Raw genomic sequence first — 14,982 nt, forward strand, 5'->3', positions numbered from 1 at the left:
AATTCATGACAGGAAGTGAGTCACTGTGGCTGTTTGACTGATACAGCAGTGCTCTCCTGATAATGGCCTACTTTGTGAATGAGGCCATGACTGATGTGACGCAGGACAAATAGATTAGTGTGTAAATGTGACCAAAGTCTGGCAGAGCCCTTTGTCAATGTGAGAGCTAAGTTCATGCTGGCACATCAAACGATGACACTCAAAACAAAAACTTACACACATGAACAACAAATGACAGCATTTTTTGAGGGGGGTAATGTAATGCATCTGTGTCCTTTCATTTCGGTCACTCAGGGAACGGGCACCATGGTGAAAATGTGTATTTCTCATGGCTATGTGCCACTGAAGAGGAAAATATGGCAAGTATTCAGACGGGCATAAACACAGACAGCTAAAACACGTGGGTCTTGAGTGAGAAGGTTTCTATGAACTCAGTGACCCTCCTAATGTCACCCGAGACCTACAAACTTCAGCAACCCTTTGGAAATATATTGACTATTTATAATATATTCCACATTATTTGGTTGGTCATTTAAAATTTACAAATGTCATGAATATCACAATGATTTTAATGTGCTTTTATTACTCCTTTAAAGGGGTCATGGACTGCCTTTGTTTTTTTTTGTACTGTTCTCTGAGGTCCACTTATGTTATCAAGATTTTTACATAAAAAACATCATAATTTAGAAGAAATAGGCTATTTTCTGTCCTGTTTTTGACCCCCCTCATCAGAACACTCACAGCACTGTTTTAATAGGTGTGGCTGATTGTAGACTCGGAAGTAAACGCCACTGCTATGATTGGCTAATGTTGTGTATGTTTGACAACATGCATTCCTTACAGATGGACACTGCTGTGATTTAGGTCAAAAACGCATAAATTATCAGTACATATCAAACGATCTGTAAGAAGTGACAAAGCAGTTACTCACACTTGTGTGGTGTGACGTTATGGTCGAATCCAATATAGTTGGCACTGCATCCCATTTTAGTTTCAATCTTTCTGAAAATCCTGTGTCGAATTGTGCCTTGTTTTATAAACGAATCCACAGAAAAATTAAGTGAACAAAGGAGCTATTTGTTACTGGATCTTCATTAAAAATAAAGTTCATTCACTCTTTCCTAACGTTGCGATCAGAAGGAAGGTAATGCAAAGACTGTTTTTTCCACAGCATCTTCTTGTCTTCAGAGCCATTTTTATAGTTTGGTTTACGTAGACCTGCACGCTCGTCTCTCTCGTAAACACTACATGCGGGAATCGGTGGGCAGAGCTAAACAGGCAGCGATGTAGAAGCAGGCATTGATGATCATCTGTGGAGGAGGTACTTTTCCACACTATTACATCATAGAGTTGTGCATTCCACACGCTGTCGTTTTTAAACTAACGACAAAGTTTGAGTTCTGAAAGTTTTTATAGTACAATGACCTCTTATGTCAAAAGAAAAGAGAATTTTGGTTTCTCAGTTTATGACTCCTTTAAGTTTTCTAAAGACCACAGCAGCTATACAGCTTCTTATGAGTAGGGTGAATTTTCTGATTTCATCAATTAATTCAAATGTAATGTTTAGCCACAGTAAAGTAGAGCATATTGCTAGGTGTTTCCTAGTGATAAAAATGTGAGACACAAGTGCAATGCTCAAACACATCCATTAAGCGCATGTTCACATACATAGAAAATCAGCCCAGTGGAATGACAACTTGTAAAGAATTACTACTGAATTTCTGATATTTCATGTTTGCATGATGATGACAGACTGAAAGCTGCTTTTTACAAAACATTTCCTGTTAATAATAGTCAACTGGTCTTATACTTTTAGTAATTTCGAATTTGAATTGTCTTGACTTTTTGAAATGACCTCGAAAACTAAATGTCTACATTGTGGCTAAGAAATATGTAGCATTCTTGTTTTATGTTTCTGATCCTATAGGATATGTTTGAGACAAGCTTGTGCACTATTTGCCTTCATATTCCATTCATCTTTTCTGCAAAGATATGTAACAAGTAATTTGTTTTACGTTTATACCATATTAACTTCACGTGTGCTTTCTTTAACCAGATGGTTAATAAAGAAAATGTTCCTTGAATTATGTTCTTATGTTTTTAAGTTGACTAGTTAAAACGTAAAAAAAATCATTAAACCTTGAACCGATCAAACTTCCTGAGGAAAAAAAAAAAGAGATTTTATTTTTTTTCCATATTGCCTAGACCTATGAGACTATTTATAATTATGAAATTACTGATATTTTGATAGTGACTTATAATTTGTGGAAAAAGATTGAAATTTGCTCCTCTAATAATAAATAAAAAAGAAAATTAAGGCAGGTTTCCTGACATGACATCAGATGCTTATGCAAATAGCCCCGCCCCCAAACTAAAACCTATGGTTATGCCAGTGTTACTGGTCATGATGCTATTTTATATAATTAGTTTAAAATAGAATTCAATGCTTTCCAGACACTCTGGCATCAAACATGTTTACAGGACAGATCCTAGTGTATAAAAAGCATGAGTGTGTGTCCTGCTGGGTGGCCCTTTGAGTTTCATACTCGCCCTCTGTCTCTGATTCTTCCTTTATCTCCTGCAGCCCTATAATCACACACACATAAACGCACATACAGCCCACACACTGCTGAGTAAATAGTACTAGTGTGTACTTGATGTTACTAATCTTGCCTGTTCCATTTTAGCAGAAGCAGAAGATCTCATACCTCTTTGTTTTTTCCATCCCTCCCTTCATCTCTTCACCTGTGTTCCTGTAATTACCAGTCAGCCCACCTTAAAGCCAGCTATGCATTTGCTGAAGCTGGTTTTGAACGTGAACAGAGCATCTCTGTGTTCATGGGTATACTGCTCCTCCTTAGGCCAGGAAGCATGTGAATACCTCTCTGAGTACTGTCTGTGTCTGCGTGTGTGTCTGCGTGTGCGTGCGTCTGCGTCTGTGTCTGCGTGTGTGTCTGCGTGTGTGTCTGCGTGTGTGTCTGCGTGTGTGTCTGCGTGTGTGTCTGCGTGTGTGTCTGCGTGTGTGTCTGCGTGTGTGTCTGCGTGTGTGTCTGCAGCACCATGCCAGTCTGGGCTTGGCCAAAACTTTACTCTACAGGTTCTGGAAAGGGTGTGCTGTTCAGATCTGCAGAGTGCTGACATTTTAACACATTATATATGTTTTTCACATTTAACATTTTTTTCATCAATAGTTAGACTGCTAAAATACAGGTGTAGCTGTGTGTGCCAATAAAGGTGAGCAGAGATAATAATGATATTAAGGCAAGACACTACAGATTAATCAACAGTTTTAACCAATATATATATTTCATTGATCAATCAAAGAACATTAACACAATTAGTTTTTTATAGCAGTTATAATCAATAAAATATATTAAATTATTTATTATGTTAAAATATATTTAATTTAATACGTTTTTCTTATAGCAAACAGGTTTGTAAAAACATGAAGGCAAGTAAACGATTCTTCAAAATTTATGTAAAGTTAATGACCACAAAATATTATGATAGAAGGTGACCCAAATGTTAAGCATTTTTTGTATTATCAATATTAATAATGTTTATAATATGATAATTATAATCAATCTTAGTGTGGCCCATCCCATTGGATTTTAGTGTTTTTCCTGCATTATAAGTTTTTAAAAGTAGATTCATTCATTTTTCAGGGGGAAAAAAATATATTAATGATATTATAAATGATATCCTGGTCTCTATATACATCTTTAGTTTGTTCAAATCCCAACCTGTACGTATGAGCACTAGTTATGCTGTTTTTGCAAACTAGCGATCAGTCTCAGGCACGCGCAGACACATGTGAACGTGTACAGTTGACCTGTTCCTCTTTTCTAAAGACCATGTGCCACTGAGCATGTCAGATGTAACGTTGCCCCCACAGAGGAGAAGAAAACAAGATCTGAAAGGACACGTCCAATTAAAGCACCCACACACAGGATGATGGATCCGGAGATAGAAATAAAAACAATGGCAAAAAACAACACAAGGTGATCTGTCATGAGATGATCTCCACAGATTAAACCAGATGTCATGCTGTTCTTCAAACATCACGTACTGTACCACATACTGAAAACAGACAGACATAACCACTCATGAAAACTTTTCATCATCTTGCCGTTCCAAACCAATATGCTGTTACTTTCCTGTTAAGTAGAACATTCTGAAAAACTTTCATCAGCTCTTGACGTAAAACTGGTTCATGCAACTAATAAAAGATCAATAAAAGTGGTCCATGTGACTTTTGCACTATGTTTTGATGTGAAGCTATATGTGACCCTGGACCACAAAACCAGTCATAAGTAGCAAAGGTATATTTGTAGCAATAACCAAGAATACATTGAATGGGTCAAAATGATCGAGTTTTCTTTTATGCCAAAAATCATTAGGATATTAAGTAAAGATCATATTCCATGAAGATATTTTGGAAATCTCGTACTGTAAATATACTATATAAACTTACATTTTTGATTAGTAATATGCATGGCTAAGAACTTCATTTGGACAACTTTAAAGGTGATTTTATCAATATTTAGATATTTTTGCACCCTCAGATTCCAGATATTCAAATAGCTGTATCTCGGCCAAATATTGTCCGATCCTAACAATTTATTTAAAACAGCTTATTTATTCAGCTTTCAGATGGTGTATAAATTTCAATTTCAAAAAATTGACCCTTGGTTTTGTGGTCCAGGGTCACATATGATAGATTTAAGGCATCGTATAATAGCACACAAGACAACTATTATTTTAGTCTTATTTACTAATATAGTATTTATTTTTTACTAATTTGAATTAGCGTTTCTTATATTTTCAGTTTTTAAGTTGTTTATAGTTTACGTTTGAGTAATTTTGTGTTTTTTAAATATTTCTATTTTGCATTAATTTATTTTTATTTTAGTTTTAGTCATTTTAGTACAGTACTTCTACTTCTATTATTTCATATACTTGCATTTCCGTTTTTATTTTTCCAAGTATTTCCAACATTTATTTTATTTCAATTAACATTTTTTTTTTTTTTAATACTTTCAGTTTTCAGTTTTTTTAATACTTTCAGTTAACACTAACAACAAGCAGTAACTGCTTTTATGATTCTTTTGCTTATTGCAACTTGACTTATGTATGGAAAAAATCTACATGAAAATGACGTTTTGAGTTCTACAGAAAACAAAATACCGCATAGGTTTAAACCCACATTATGAGAGTGAATGGTTTTTCATAATTGTTTATTTTTGGCTGAACTATCCCTTTAAGAACTGTTCTCTTAATCCAATGAGCTCCTCTCATCTCAGTGTCCTCGTGTGTGTGTCTTTCTCTGCTGGGATGTGTCTGGTAAAGGGGGATGAGGCTTTAAACCAGTTCTTTGTTCTCAGCTCTAATCTGAAGGGATTTCTGCCTTCTACAGGAACACATAATGCAGGAATGTATGAGACCGATTACTACTTCCCGCCTCAATCCTCTTTACCAGAGAAACCTCACAGCAAGAAAAGAAAAAGTGAAAGAGTGAAAAAGACAGATTGAAGACACCTATAATTCCCTCTGTCTTAAGTATCTGAGTCACAGAACCCCATTCTGAGACTAATCTCTTAACACTCAACACATTACGCACAAATTGTGAGAATCAATGCAAATTCAACAAATTGTTCCATTACTGGCAGCAGCTTGCATTTTTGTCTTGTCTTAATCTATCTTGTCTATAAAGTCATTAAATCTATAAGTCTAAACAAATTGTTCACAACATTGTAAAAGCAAGGATTGCCCGGTCATGTAAAGGTATCAGGACTCCACATCTGAGTTCAGTAATTATTCACAATACACATGTATAGGTGATTGTACTCTTGTTGTCAGCAAGACAAATGACAAAAATAATAATAATTACATTATTAATATGCAATTACTAATGATGTTTGTTGGTGATTTTCACTGCAAAACACACACACAAAAAAAAATCATTTTGGCCTGCAAAAATCTGAAAATTTGTAGTGTCCAAGCACATGGTGTTTCAAAAAATAGCAAATGAGCATATGATGGCCAAAAATACTGTCTAGGTAGGTGGCTCAATGGGTTCCATGCTGGTCAAGATAGTAAATTAAGATAGGCAGCTGTTCACCAGCATGGTAATCAACCAAACAAGTCTTTCTTGTTTAGCTAATTAATACTTCACCCAAAAAGGTACATTTGCTGAAAATCACTGAAAAAGCAATTGTTTAAAGTTAAAACACCTTATGGATTTGTTTCTTCAAAAACACAGCTTTTCACTTCTCAAGGCATTAATTGATTGATTGATTGATTGGAGTGGTGTGGATTACTTGTGGATTATTGTGATGTTTTTATCAGCTGTTTGAACTCTAGTTCTGACGGCACCCATTCACTGCAGAGGATCCATTGGTGAGCAAGTGATATAATGCTAAATTTCTCCAAATCTGTTCTGATGAAAAACAAATCTCAAATGGCCGAGACGGAGTACATTTTCAGCAAATTTTCATTTTTGTGTGAACTATACCTAGAATAATGGGGATCAGCATTCAAAACATCATAGCTTGTGATCAACATTTGCTATCAAACAAAAAATGCCACCCTCATAAAGACACTATAGCTTTACAGTAAAATAACCCATCAAAATAAGAATAACAAAGTCTTGTTACTCATATTGCTAATGATAGCTCTACTCACCCACATCACAGAGTACACAAAAGTGAAAAAATGTGGAACACTACTACAGATTTGTAGTGTTTACGGAGCCAAAACAAGTGCTCTTTGTCCATCTCTGGCAAAAAACGAACACACACATTGACTTTTTAAGCCAGAGCGATGGCCCATATGCTAAACACGATGGGGAAGAGCCCCCCACGATGCCAACACCCGATTAACCCAAGAATAAACACACACACACACACACACACACACATATGAGAGCTCATACAGTCAGATGGTGGATGACAGCAGCCAGTGCTTCCTAAAAAGCAAATACCCCATAACTTAATTCCAAATGCTATGTTTAAAAACAAAAAACAAAACCTGCCTACCTAGATAGCATTTTTGGACATCATATGCGTTTCAAATTAAATCAAGTGTTTCTTTGAAACATTTCAACATTGAGAACCTAGCTAATGATGCCCAAATGCTGCTATCTAAACCAGCTCACTAGGTTTTAAAACACAGCCCAAGAACTTCTCTGACCTCCACAGGACATGCAACACGTTTTGAAGTATAGCGAACCAGGTTTCCTCCATGACCTCAGGGACGTGCACTGTGACTCTACCCAAAAACAGCTCAGCGTTACTGGGCTACACTCCTTCTGACGGCAGCTTGTGCTGGACGTCCTCTAGCCGCACCGCACACACACACACACACACACACACACACACACACTCCAAAAATATGTACGGGCTGGAACACTTGCCCTACTTTTAATTGAATGTGAGCTGCTAATTTGCGTTCCTGAGAACTAGCGTGTGCACAGACACACTCATACGCTCTAAAAAAACATCTGTAAAAATAGGGCACAATGTACTGTATAATTTGAAGCAATTTTTCCGTAATTTTTAACAGGTGTTTTACCAGGATTTCGAATTTTAGAGTCAACAGAAAACGGTCAAATTAAAATCTAAAGAGCTGCCAGTACTTTTTCTGTTATTTTACGGATTTATTTTTTACAGTGATACACAACTCACACAACAAACAGCTACATTGTGATTTTAGTATCCCAGAGACATTATAAATTATCATTATTATCAACATTTATTTTAAAGTAACAGAATTTTATGATTTTTGGTTTTGTTTTAGGTAACTACAATAACTCACAAAAGAAAAAAGATGACAAATTCATTCTTATTATTAATAGACCACTATATAATTTACTCATATATAGAATTTAACTTTTATTTTAATATTTACATTAAGTTTTGTTTTATGTGCTTTAATAATTTTATTAGTTGTTTTTTTTATATTTCTATTTAGCTTTATTGATTAGTACTTTAGTGAAAGTGTGACGTGACATATGGCCAAGTATGGTGACCCATACTCAGAATTCATGCTCTGCATTTATCCCATCCAAAGTGCACACACACACAGCAGTGAACACACACACACCGTGAACACACACCCGGAGCAGTGGGCAGCCATTTATGCTGCGGCGCCCGGGGAGCAGTTGGGGGTTCGGTGCCTTGCTCAAGGGCACCTCAGTCGTGGTATTGAGGGTGGAGAGAGCGCTGGACATTCACTCCCCCCACCTACAATCCCTGCCGGCCCGAGACTCGAACCCGCAACCTTTGGATTGCGAGTCCGAATCTCTAACCATTAGGCCACGACTTCCCCTTTAAGCTATGTAGTTAGCCATCAAAACAACATATTAAGATTTTATACATTTTAATGAGAAAAACATTTGTTGTATTAATAGCATTTATTCATATTCATAGCATTCAATTTTGTCAGTTTTAGTAATTTTAGTACTTAAGTCATTAAAAAAACATTTCCATTTAACATTTTTTACATTTTACATTTAATATTTATAATTCATTTGTATTTCAGCTTTATTTTAATTACTGAAAACTATTTTAATCGTTTTAGTTAACAATAACAACACTGGATGAGAACGGTGTAGTTAACCTAAAAACAACAACAACAACAACAACTGTGTGCCCTAAAATCAGCTGCTGAAAAACCAACAGGTCTGAAGTAAGTGGGTGCAAGTGTGTGTGAGGGTGTCCCACCCAAGACGCTACAATTAGCAAACAGGTATTAACACACCATTTTAAGTACTCCACAGAAAGCGCATTCCAGGGTGTGTTAACGGGTGTGTGTTAACAAGGAAAAGTGTGTGACCATTTAAGGCTGATTTTGTTAGAGGAGTCTGCTAGGCACCTTTCTCTCGCTCTCTCATACAGTGTTCTCAGAAGCTGGCGCTCGACCAGCTGAACAGTGCATCTGTGCCAAAACGGCTTCAAGAGTCCAAAATGAAGAAAATATTAGCAAAACAGACCCTGCATGTTATTTCTACCCGCAAAGAGACTACAGGGCTGACCCAGAAAGCCAATGTGTGACATCATGTGCGTGTTAGACCAGGTAAGACCTTATCCAATAAGTCATGGCTTCCAATGACAGACATATTCATACTCTTGAGTTCATCATACAAATAAAGTGAACACAAATGCTTGTAGCTATCCAAGCACAATTCCACAAACTATTCGATTCAGAAATGTATTGCAATGCACTTCGTCATGCAATCCATGTACGCTGCATTGTCAGTGTGGCCACAAGAGGTGCTACAGCAGACATTAGCATAAACCTTTTCTTCTATGGTCAATTTTCACTTTCCATTCAACTACTGTCATGGAGTATTTTATACAAAAAAGAGAGGATGTAGCATGTGAAAAAACAAAAAATTATATTCACAATTGCATTTTTTATTTTATTCATTCGTTTAATCTGTATGCTCTTTCAAAAAAAAAAATGTTTTAAGTATTAAATGTTTCCTTGTTAACATACACATAAAAAATTGGCTTCAGCTGCCTCCAGCCATATATAGGCACAACAGCTGCTGTAACAGTGTGTATCAGAGATGGAGAGATGGAGAGAGAGAGAGAGAGAAAGAGAGAGAAAGAGAGAGAGACAGAGACAGAGAGAGAGAGAGAGAGAGAGAGAGAGAGAGAGAGAGAGAGGAAGTTTTTTTTTTTTTTTTTTTACTTTTGGAAAATTTCAGGAATTTTTGGAAACATTTGAAAGGTTATATTCAAATAGCCTAGCTGGTGGATTGCCTGAATGAGAAGTTGGTCTTGAGAAAAGACATGAATAATTAAACAAGTCTAGAGTTTATCTGACCTCAAATGGATGCATTGCTTCCAGGATTTAATTACCTATTTTTCTGGCATAATTTATTTTTTTTAAACGGGATTTTTTTTTTTCAAGAGCTTCAGGTTGCTGTTGTATTTAATTGTAGGGCTGCACAATTTTGAGTATTTAATAAAGATGTAATAAAGTGTAATAATAATCTGATTATGTTAGAATACCAATATTTATGTCTTCATTTCTTAATTTTCAAATGTTAAACCTTTAAACATTAAACATCAAGTTTTTTATTTTGGTGGAGGAAATCCTTAAAGTTTCTCTTTTGTTGGCAGTTTTATAACCACTCCTCATTACAAAGCTGGTGAAACAGGTGGTGCATGTTGCGTTCTTAAATGCATGTTACAAGCGAACCAAACTTCCAAAAGCCGAAAGGCTCTAGTGTGAATGTGCCAAAAGCAAGAAAGTCCATTGCTGAGATTGCAACTTAACTAAGAGGTTACTCTGAAAGCACACTATAACCTTCTGAGACCGATTAAAACGCAGTCCCTGGAATTAATCCCAAGAAACCCATTAAACACATCAACGTGTGCCTCATCATTTATTCAGTCAAGTCATTTCAAACCTGTATGACTCTCTTCTGTACAACACAAAAGATGATAAGTTGAAGAATGGTGTTTGTCCACACAATGGACGTTAGTGTCCAAAACAACATTGGAACACTGAAGAATCAAGTCATACAGGTTTGGAATGACACGAGGGTGAGCAAATAATGATTTTTTGGATGAACTATCCCTTTAATTGCCATCATAAGAAGTTTTTCAAGTGCTCCACACATCCTCACCTATTTCCCTGGTTCCTTCTCTCCAGACTGTCTTCTTTACCCTTGGATGATGGCGTCTCCCTCCCACTCTCCTGCTCCAGTCCAGGTTGGGGTGTCCTTCCTTGACCCCTCAGCTCGGCCTCAGAACTCCTCTTCATGGCTTGGAGCTGCGCTAGAGGCACTACGTCACAGTCTTGAGGCCTGTGCCAGACCGTCTGCTGGCTTGTGCAGTTGTAGTAGTAAAACCGATTGTTATTGCGGTCAAAAAGCTCCCACCACTGGTTGCCGTCCGACTGACGGACCGGGGCGCCGGGCGGCGGTTCCCACCCGCACTCGCCGGTCAGCAGGTTGACGTACATGCGCTCCCTCGAGCGCGGCTCGACGATCTCCACCCAGTCAGACCTAGAGAGAGGACACATGGGTAATGTAGTCAGGATATGGGTGTAATCTGTTAAGAAAATCAAGTAAGTGGTTTTGTTTGGAGCTTGTTTATAACGAAAATGCAGTGTAATAGAAAATCCCAGCTTGTAAAATAAACTACATTTTAACAAAAGCCAAATGTAAAATGAGAGTGGAGGTTCAGCTCAGGTCAGCAGAAGAAAATGTAATAGTATCTTAATGAGACATTCAGAAGATAGGCCTGCCTGCAACATCTAATCCATGTGTTTTAGTTCAACAGATTTACCCTTTTACAGATGTAGACCTGTGATTGAGGGACTGTGGAGGAAGGAGCCTGTTATGTACTGTTGGTTTGATCATTTTTATTTGAAGTTCAGAGTTTTATTTCCATGGCTGCGCTCCACTTTGCTGTTTTATGCCCTTCCCCCTCTGACTTCGCTCAGTTTCATTGACTCGGCCGTGCAACATTGCTTATGAGGGTCCACTACTGGGGGAACATTTGCATATATATATATATCATATAAATATCATGATTTTCACAGTAAAAGAATGCTAAGGTAAGACCTGGTAACTGGTTAACAGAAGGTTTCTGTATGGTGAGTAACTGTAATAGATCTAACCTTTCATTTAATGTAATTTTACAATAAAATACTTTCAAATTTACGGTTTTTGGAAGTGAAAAAGAAAAATCATTGTATAATTTACATAAAAAAATTGTAAACTGACATTCCCTGAATTCCCTGCATGACACACCACATTTAATGTATTTTTATTGAAATAACCGCTTCTTTGTACATTAGGGTTTTATGCTACATTTAATGTTGTACAATTAATGGCTATTCCATTACTTTAGTGTCACGTGTGTTACCATAAGGTTGTTTAGTTTTTGTGTGAATGACACTGAACACCTTCTATATATTATTATTTACCCCCTCAGCTTGTGGAAAAGTTGTTTGTGATGAGCTTTGATTAATCATATGACTTTCTCATCACCACCTGTTTTTGGTGGTTGCCAGTATATTACAAAGTTACAACACAGATATTAGTACCTCAATAGGTTGGTATATTAATATTATATTGTTATTGCAATACTTAATCATTAAAATACTTACTAAATTTAACAGATTTTTTTTTTTTTAAGTTTAGTTTTGTTTTGTATTGTTTCTACAGTGTTGAATTGGAACATCCTAAGCACTAGATCACTTGAAATTGTGCCAAACTATTATTATTATTATTATTATTATATTTTTAATTATTTATTTTTCTTTTTTTGATAAATTTTCTTAAATTATTGAGTTATGAATTTATAAAATAATATATGATATATACAATTACACAAACACATTGTACTATCCCTTTAAATCACAATTTTCGATTAAGGCAAGAGAGCACAAATAAGAGCATGATTCTCTAACAGCTGAGTAGAGCTACAGCTGGGCCGCATACTTCCATACAGCCTCCACGTAAGGAACAGGAGTGTGCAGGTGTGAGCCAAAAACCTCTCAACTCACGGTGACTTACCATGGTTCAAACTCAACACACACTCCAGCATATAATGAACGTACAGCATCAATCACTCATCCTGCGGGATTTGTCATCAACACTGGAGATGTTCAGACATACATGCAAGTTTTCCCACAGTCTGTTTTTGGAAAATATAGTGAAACCGCTTGCCTGAATGTGAAGTCGGATGGGCTTTTAGAGCCAGAACTGTTTAGGGGGCGACCGGGCACGCGGCCCAGAGACAAGAGCATGGACTCATGGGTAAGATAGGGAATCTGGCTCTCTGCCTCTTCAGCACTGGCCTAATCTTCCCTCACTAAGAGTTACAACAAAGGATCTGAGGCTTGAGATTAACAAACCTATCTTTCTCTGCTGCAGATGGCCAACTGCACACAGAACTCACAGGAAACAGATATTATCCAGCTCTGAGATTGCTTTAGAGCACTGTCTGAGACATTAAACTGTTACATGAATTACACAGCTCAGAGAAACATCCAGAAAGCACCTGTTCAGTTCAAGCCAAAAGGAAAAACCCGAATCGCACCTGTTGCATTCTTTTATGCAGTTTTTCATTTTTGTCTGATTTTTAAGTCTTTTCTTCACAAACTGGAAAGGACACTCATTTCAAGTCTAAAAGAAGTTCTCTTTTCCTCTTTGAGTATGATATTATTTTAATTTTTGTGTGAACTAGCACTTTAATTTTAGAGTCACCCAATCTATTTATCTATTCACATTTATAATAGGAAAAAATCTTCCTCAATATTAAATAATTTATTTAGACTAAATAAAAACCAGTTCATTTAGGTGATACCAAATAAAGCTTATGGTTAACTGTAAAATATTTTTACAAACTTTTAAATTTTTTTTTGCTATTTTGTTCCCCTATCAAATGCATGTACAACAAAATGACAATAACTATTAACCTAACTCATAAATCTTAAAAAGGAAATTCATTTTAAATCACTGAGGCTCTGTCCAGTATTGACATTAAAATGTAAACATACGTGCAAATTAGAAGTGCGTTTGCATACACAGCGAAACTAGGGCAAGGAATCTGAACCATTTAACCAATGAAGCATTTACATGATCTTATACAGCAAATTATTAATCATGCAAAGTGTAAAAGATGTTAGCAAAATTACAGTGAAAAATTCAGCGACTACAAAAAGTTATATTGTCCATTGTCAATAGTGAAGCTTACACAAGTCACTATAAAACCAAGAAGCTTTCTGATGGTCAACACGACGAATTCGCATGAAAAACCTGAATTCAAACTAAATCTGCAAAAGGACATCTATAGCCCTTATGAAAAATTCCCAAACACGCAGATTCCTATTGAAATGACTGGAAATGCCCACAAAAATTCACCAAGCAACAGTAAAAATATGACCTTACGACCACATATGTAAATGCTCTTATTATTATATTACCAGTCCAGTTCTTTTACTGTATCATATTGTGTCAACACATCAATCCAAACAAGTAGAACAATCTGAACTGTTCCAGCATGCTTTGACAATTCACAGTCCCATACACACCAAACAGCATCAAACTGTACCTGTAGGAACCCTCAAACACGTCTACATCACACTTCACCTTGTGCTGAAGTCATGAAGTCAATGTTCTGAATCCAAATCCACAAAGACACACATCAAACAAGACTGGCTGAAAGCTGGGACAATCACTCTGCATGTGTGCAGCTTCCTCTTCTGACTCAAGGAGGCTACATGAGAAGAAGCAGCAGCAGCGTGTGTGTGTGTGTGTGTGTGTGTGTGTGTGTGTGAGATATCTACCTCCACTGTGAGGGTCTTTCCAGGACAGTGAGTCGGCCCTACCCTATCCCAGCATGCACGGTAAGGGCCATCTGCTCTGTATGGGGGTCAGCAGTGAGCTCATAGTGGCCCTCTAAACCGGACCACAAGCCCCTGACCCCCACACTCACATGACCAGAAGGACGAGAATAGAAACCCTTTGTGCTAAAGGGCACGTGTTTGAAGAAGAGAAAAAGAGTCTGTGAGATGATGAGACACAGCAAAACATAAAAGTTGTTGTGATCTGTGTGACTAACAGTGCATTCAAGTCATGCTGGGAAGACCGTATTTATGAGTTGAAAGCACATGAGCAGCACCACAAAGTCTTGAGTTGGAAACACTGCACTTTGTTTAAGCCTATAGTTTCAGAGTTAGATTCAAACGATTATATTGCACAATTATGATAGATCATGAGATGATTCGATTTACTCCACCTTCATCAATTGAATAAAAACATAAAAAAGTTAAATCACCATCATGCTCGGACCAAAATAACGTGACACCCTGATATCGTAATTATTTGTATCTCGTAATAGACTTGTAAGTGCCCCTCCCCATGTGTATATACACCACGCACAGCTCAGATAGTGATGAGTGATGAGTGATGAGTGAAGCATTTCAAGTTTTTCGAATCTAAACGCATCGCAAAAT

General features: G+C 36.9%; 1 protein-coding gene across 1 annotated transcript in view; it reads right to left on the bottom strand.

Moving 5' to 3' along the window:
- LOC306859780 (rho GTPase-activating protein 39-like) overlaps positions 1 to 14,982 on the bottom strand; it is an 85,088-nt gene that overhangs the window by 40,606 nt on the left and 29,500 nt on the right. Inside the window, exon 2 of the mRNA XM_079401032.1 lies at positions 10,640 to 11,020. Coding sequence (XP_079257158.1) covers positions 10,640 to 11,020 — 381 coding nt within the window. The remainder of the gene's footprint in view (positions 1 to 10,639; positions 11,021 to 14,982) is intronic.

Source organism: Barbus barbus (genome assembly GCF_936440315.1).
Source record: "Barbus barbus genome assembly, chromosome: 40".
In the NCBI taxonomy this organism is placed as follows: Eukaryota; Metazoa; Chordata; class Actinopteri; order Cypriniformes; family Cyprinidae; genus Barbus; species Barbus barbus.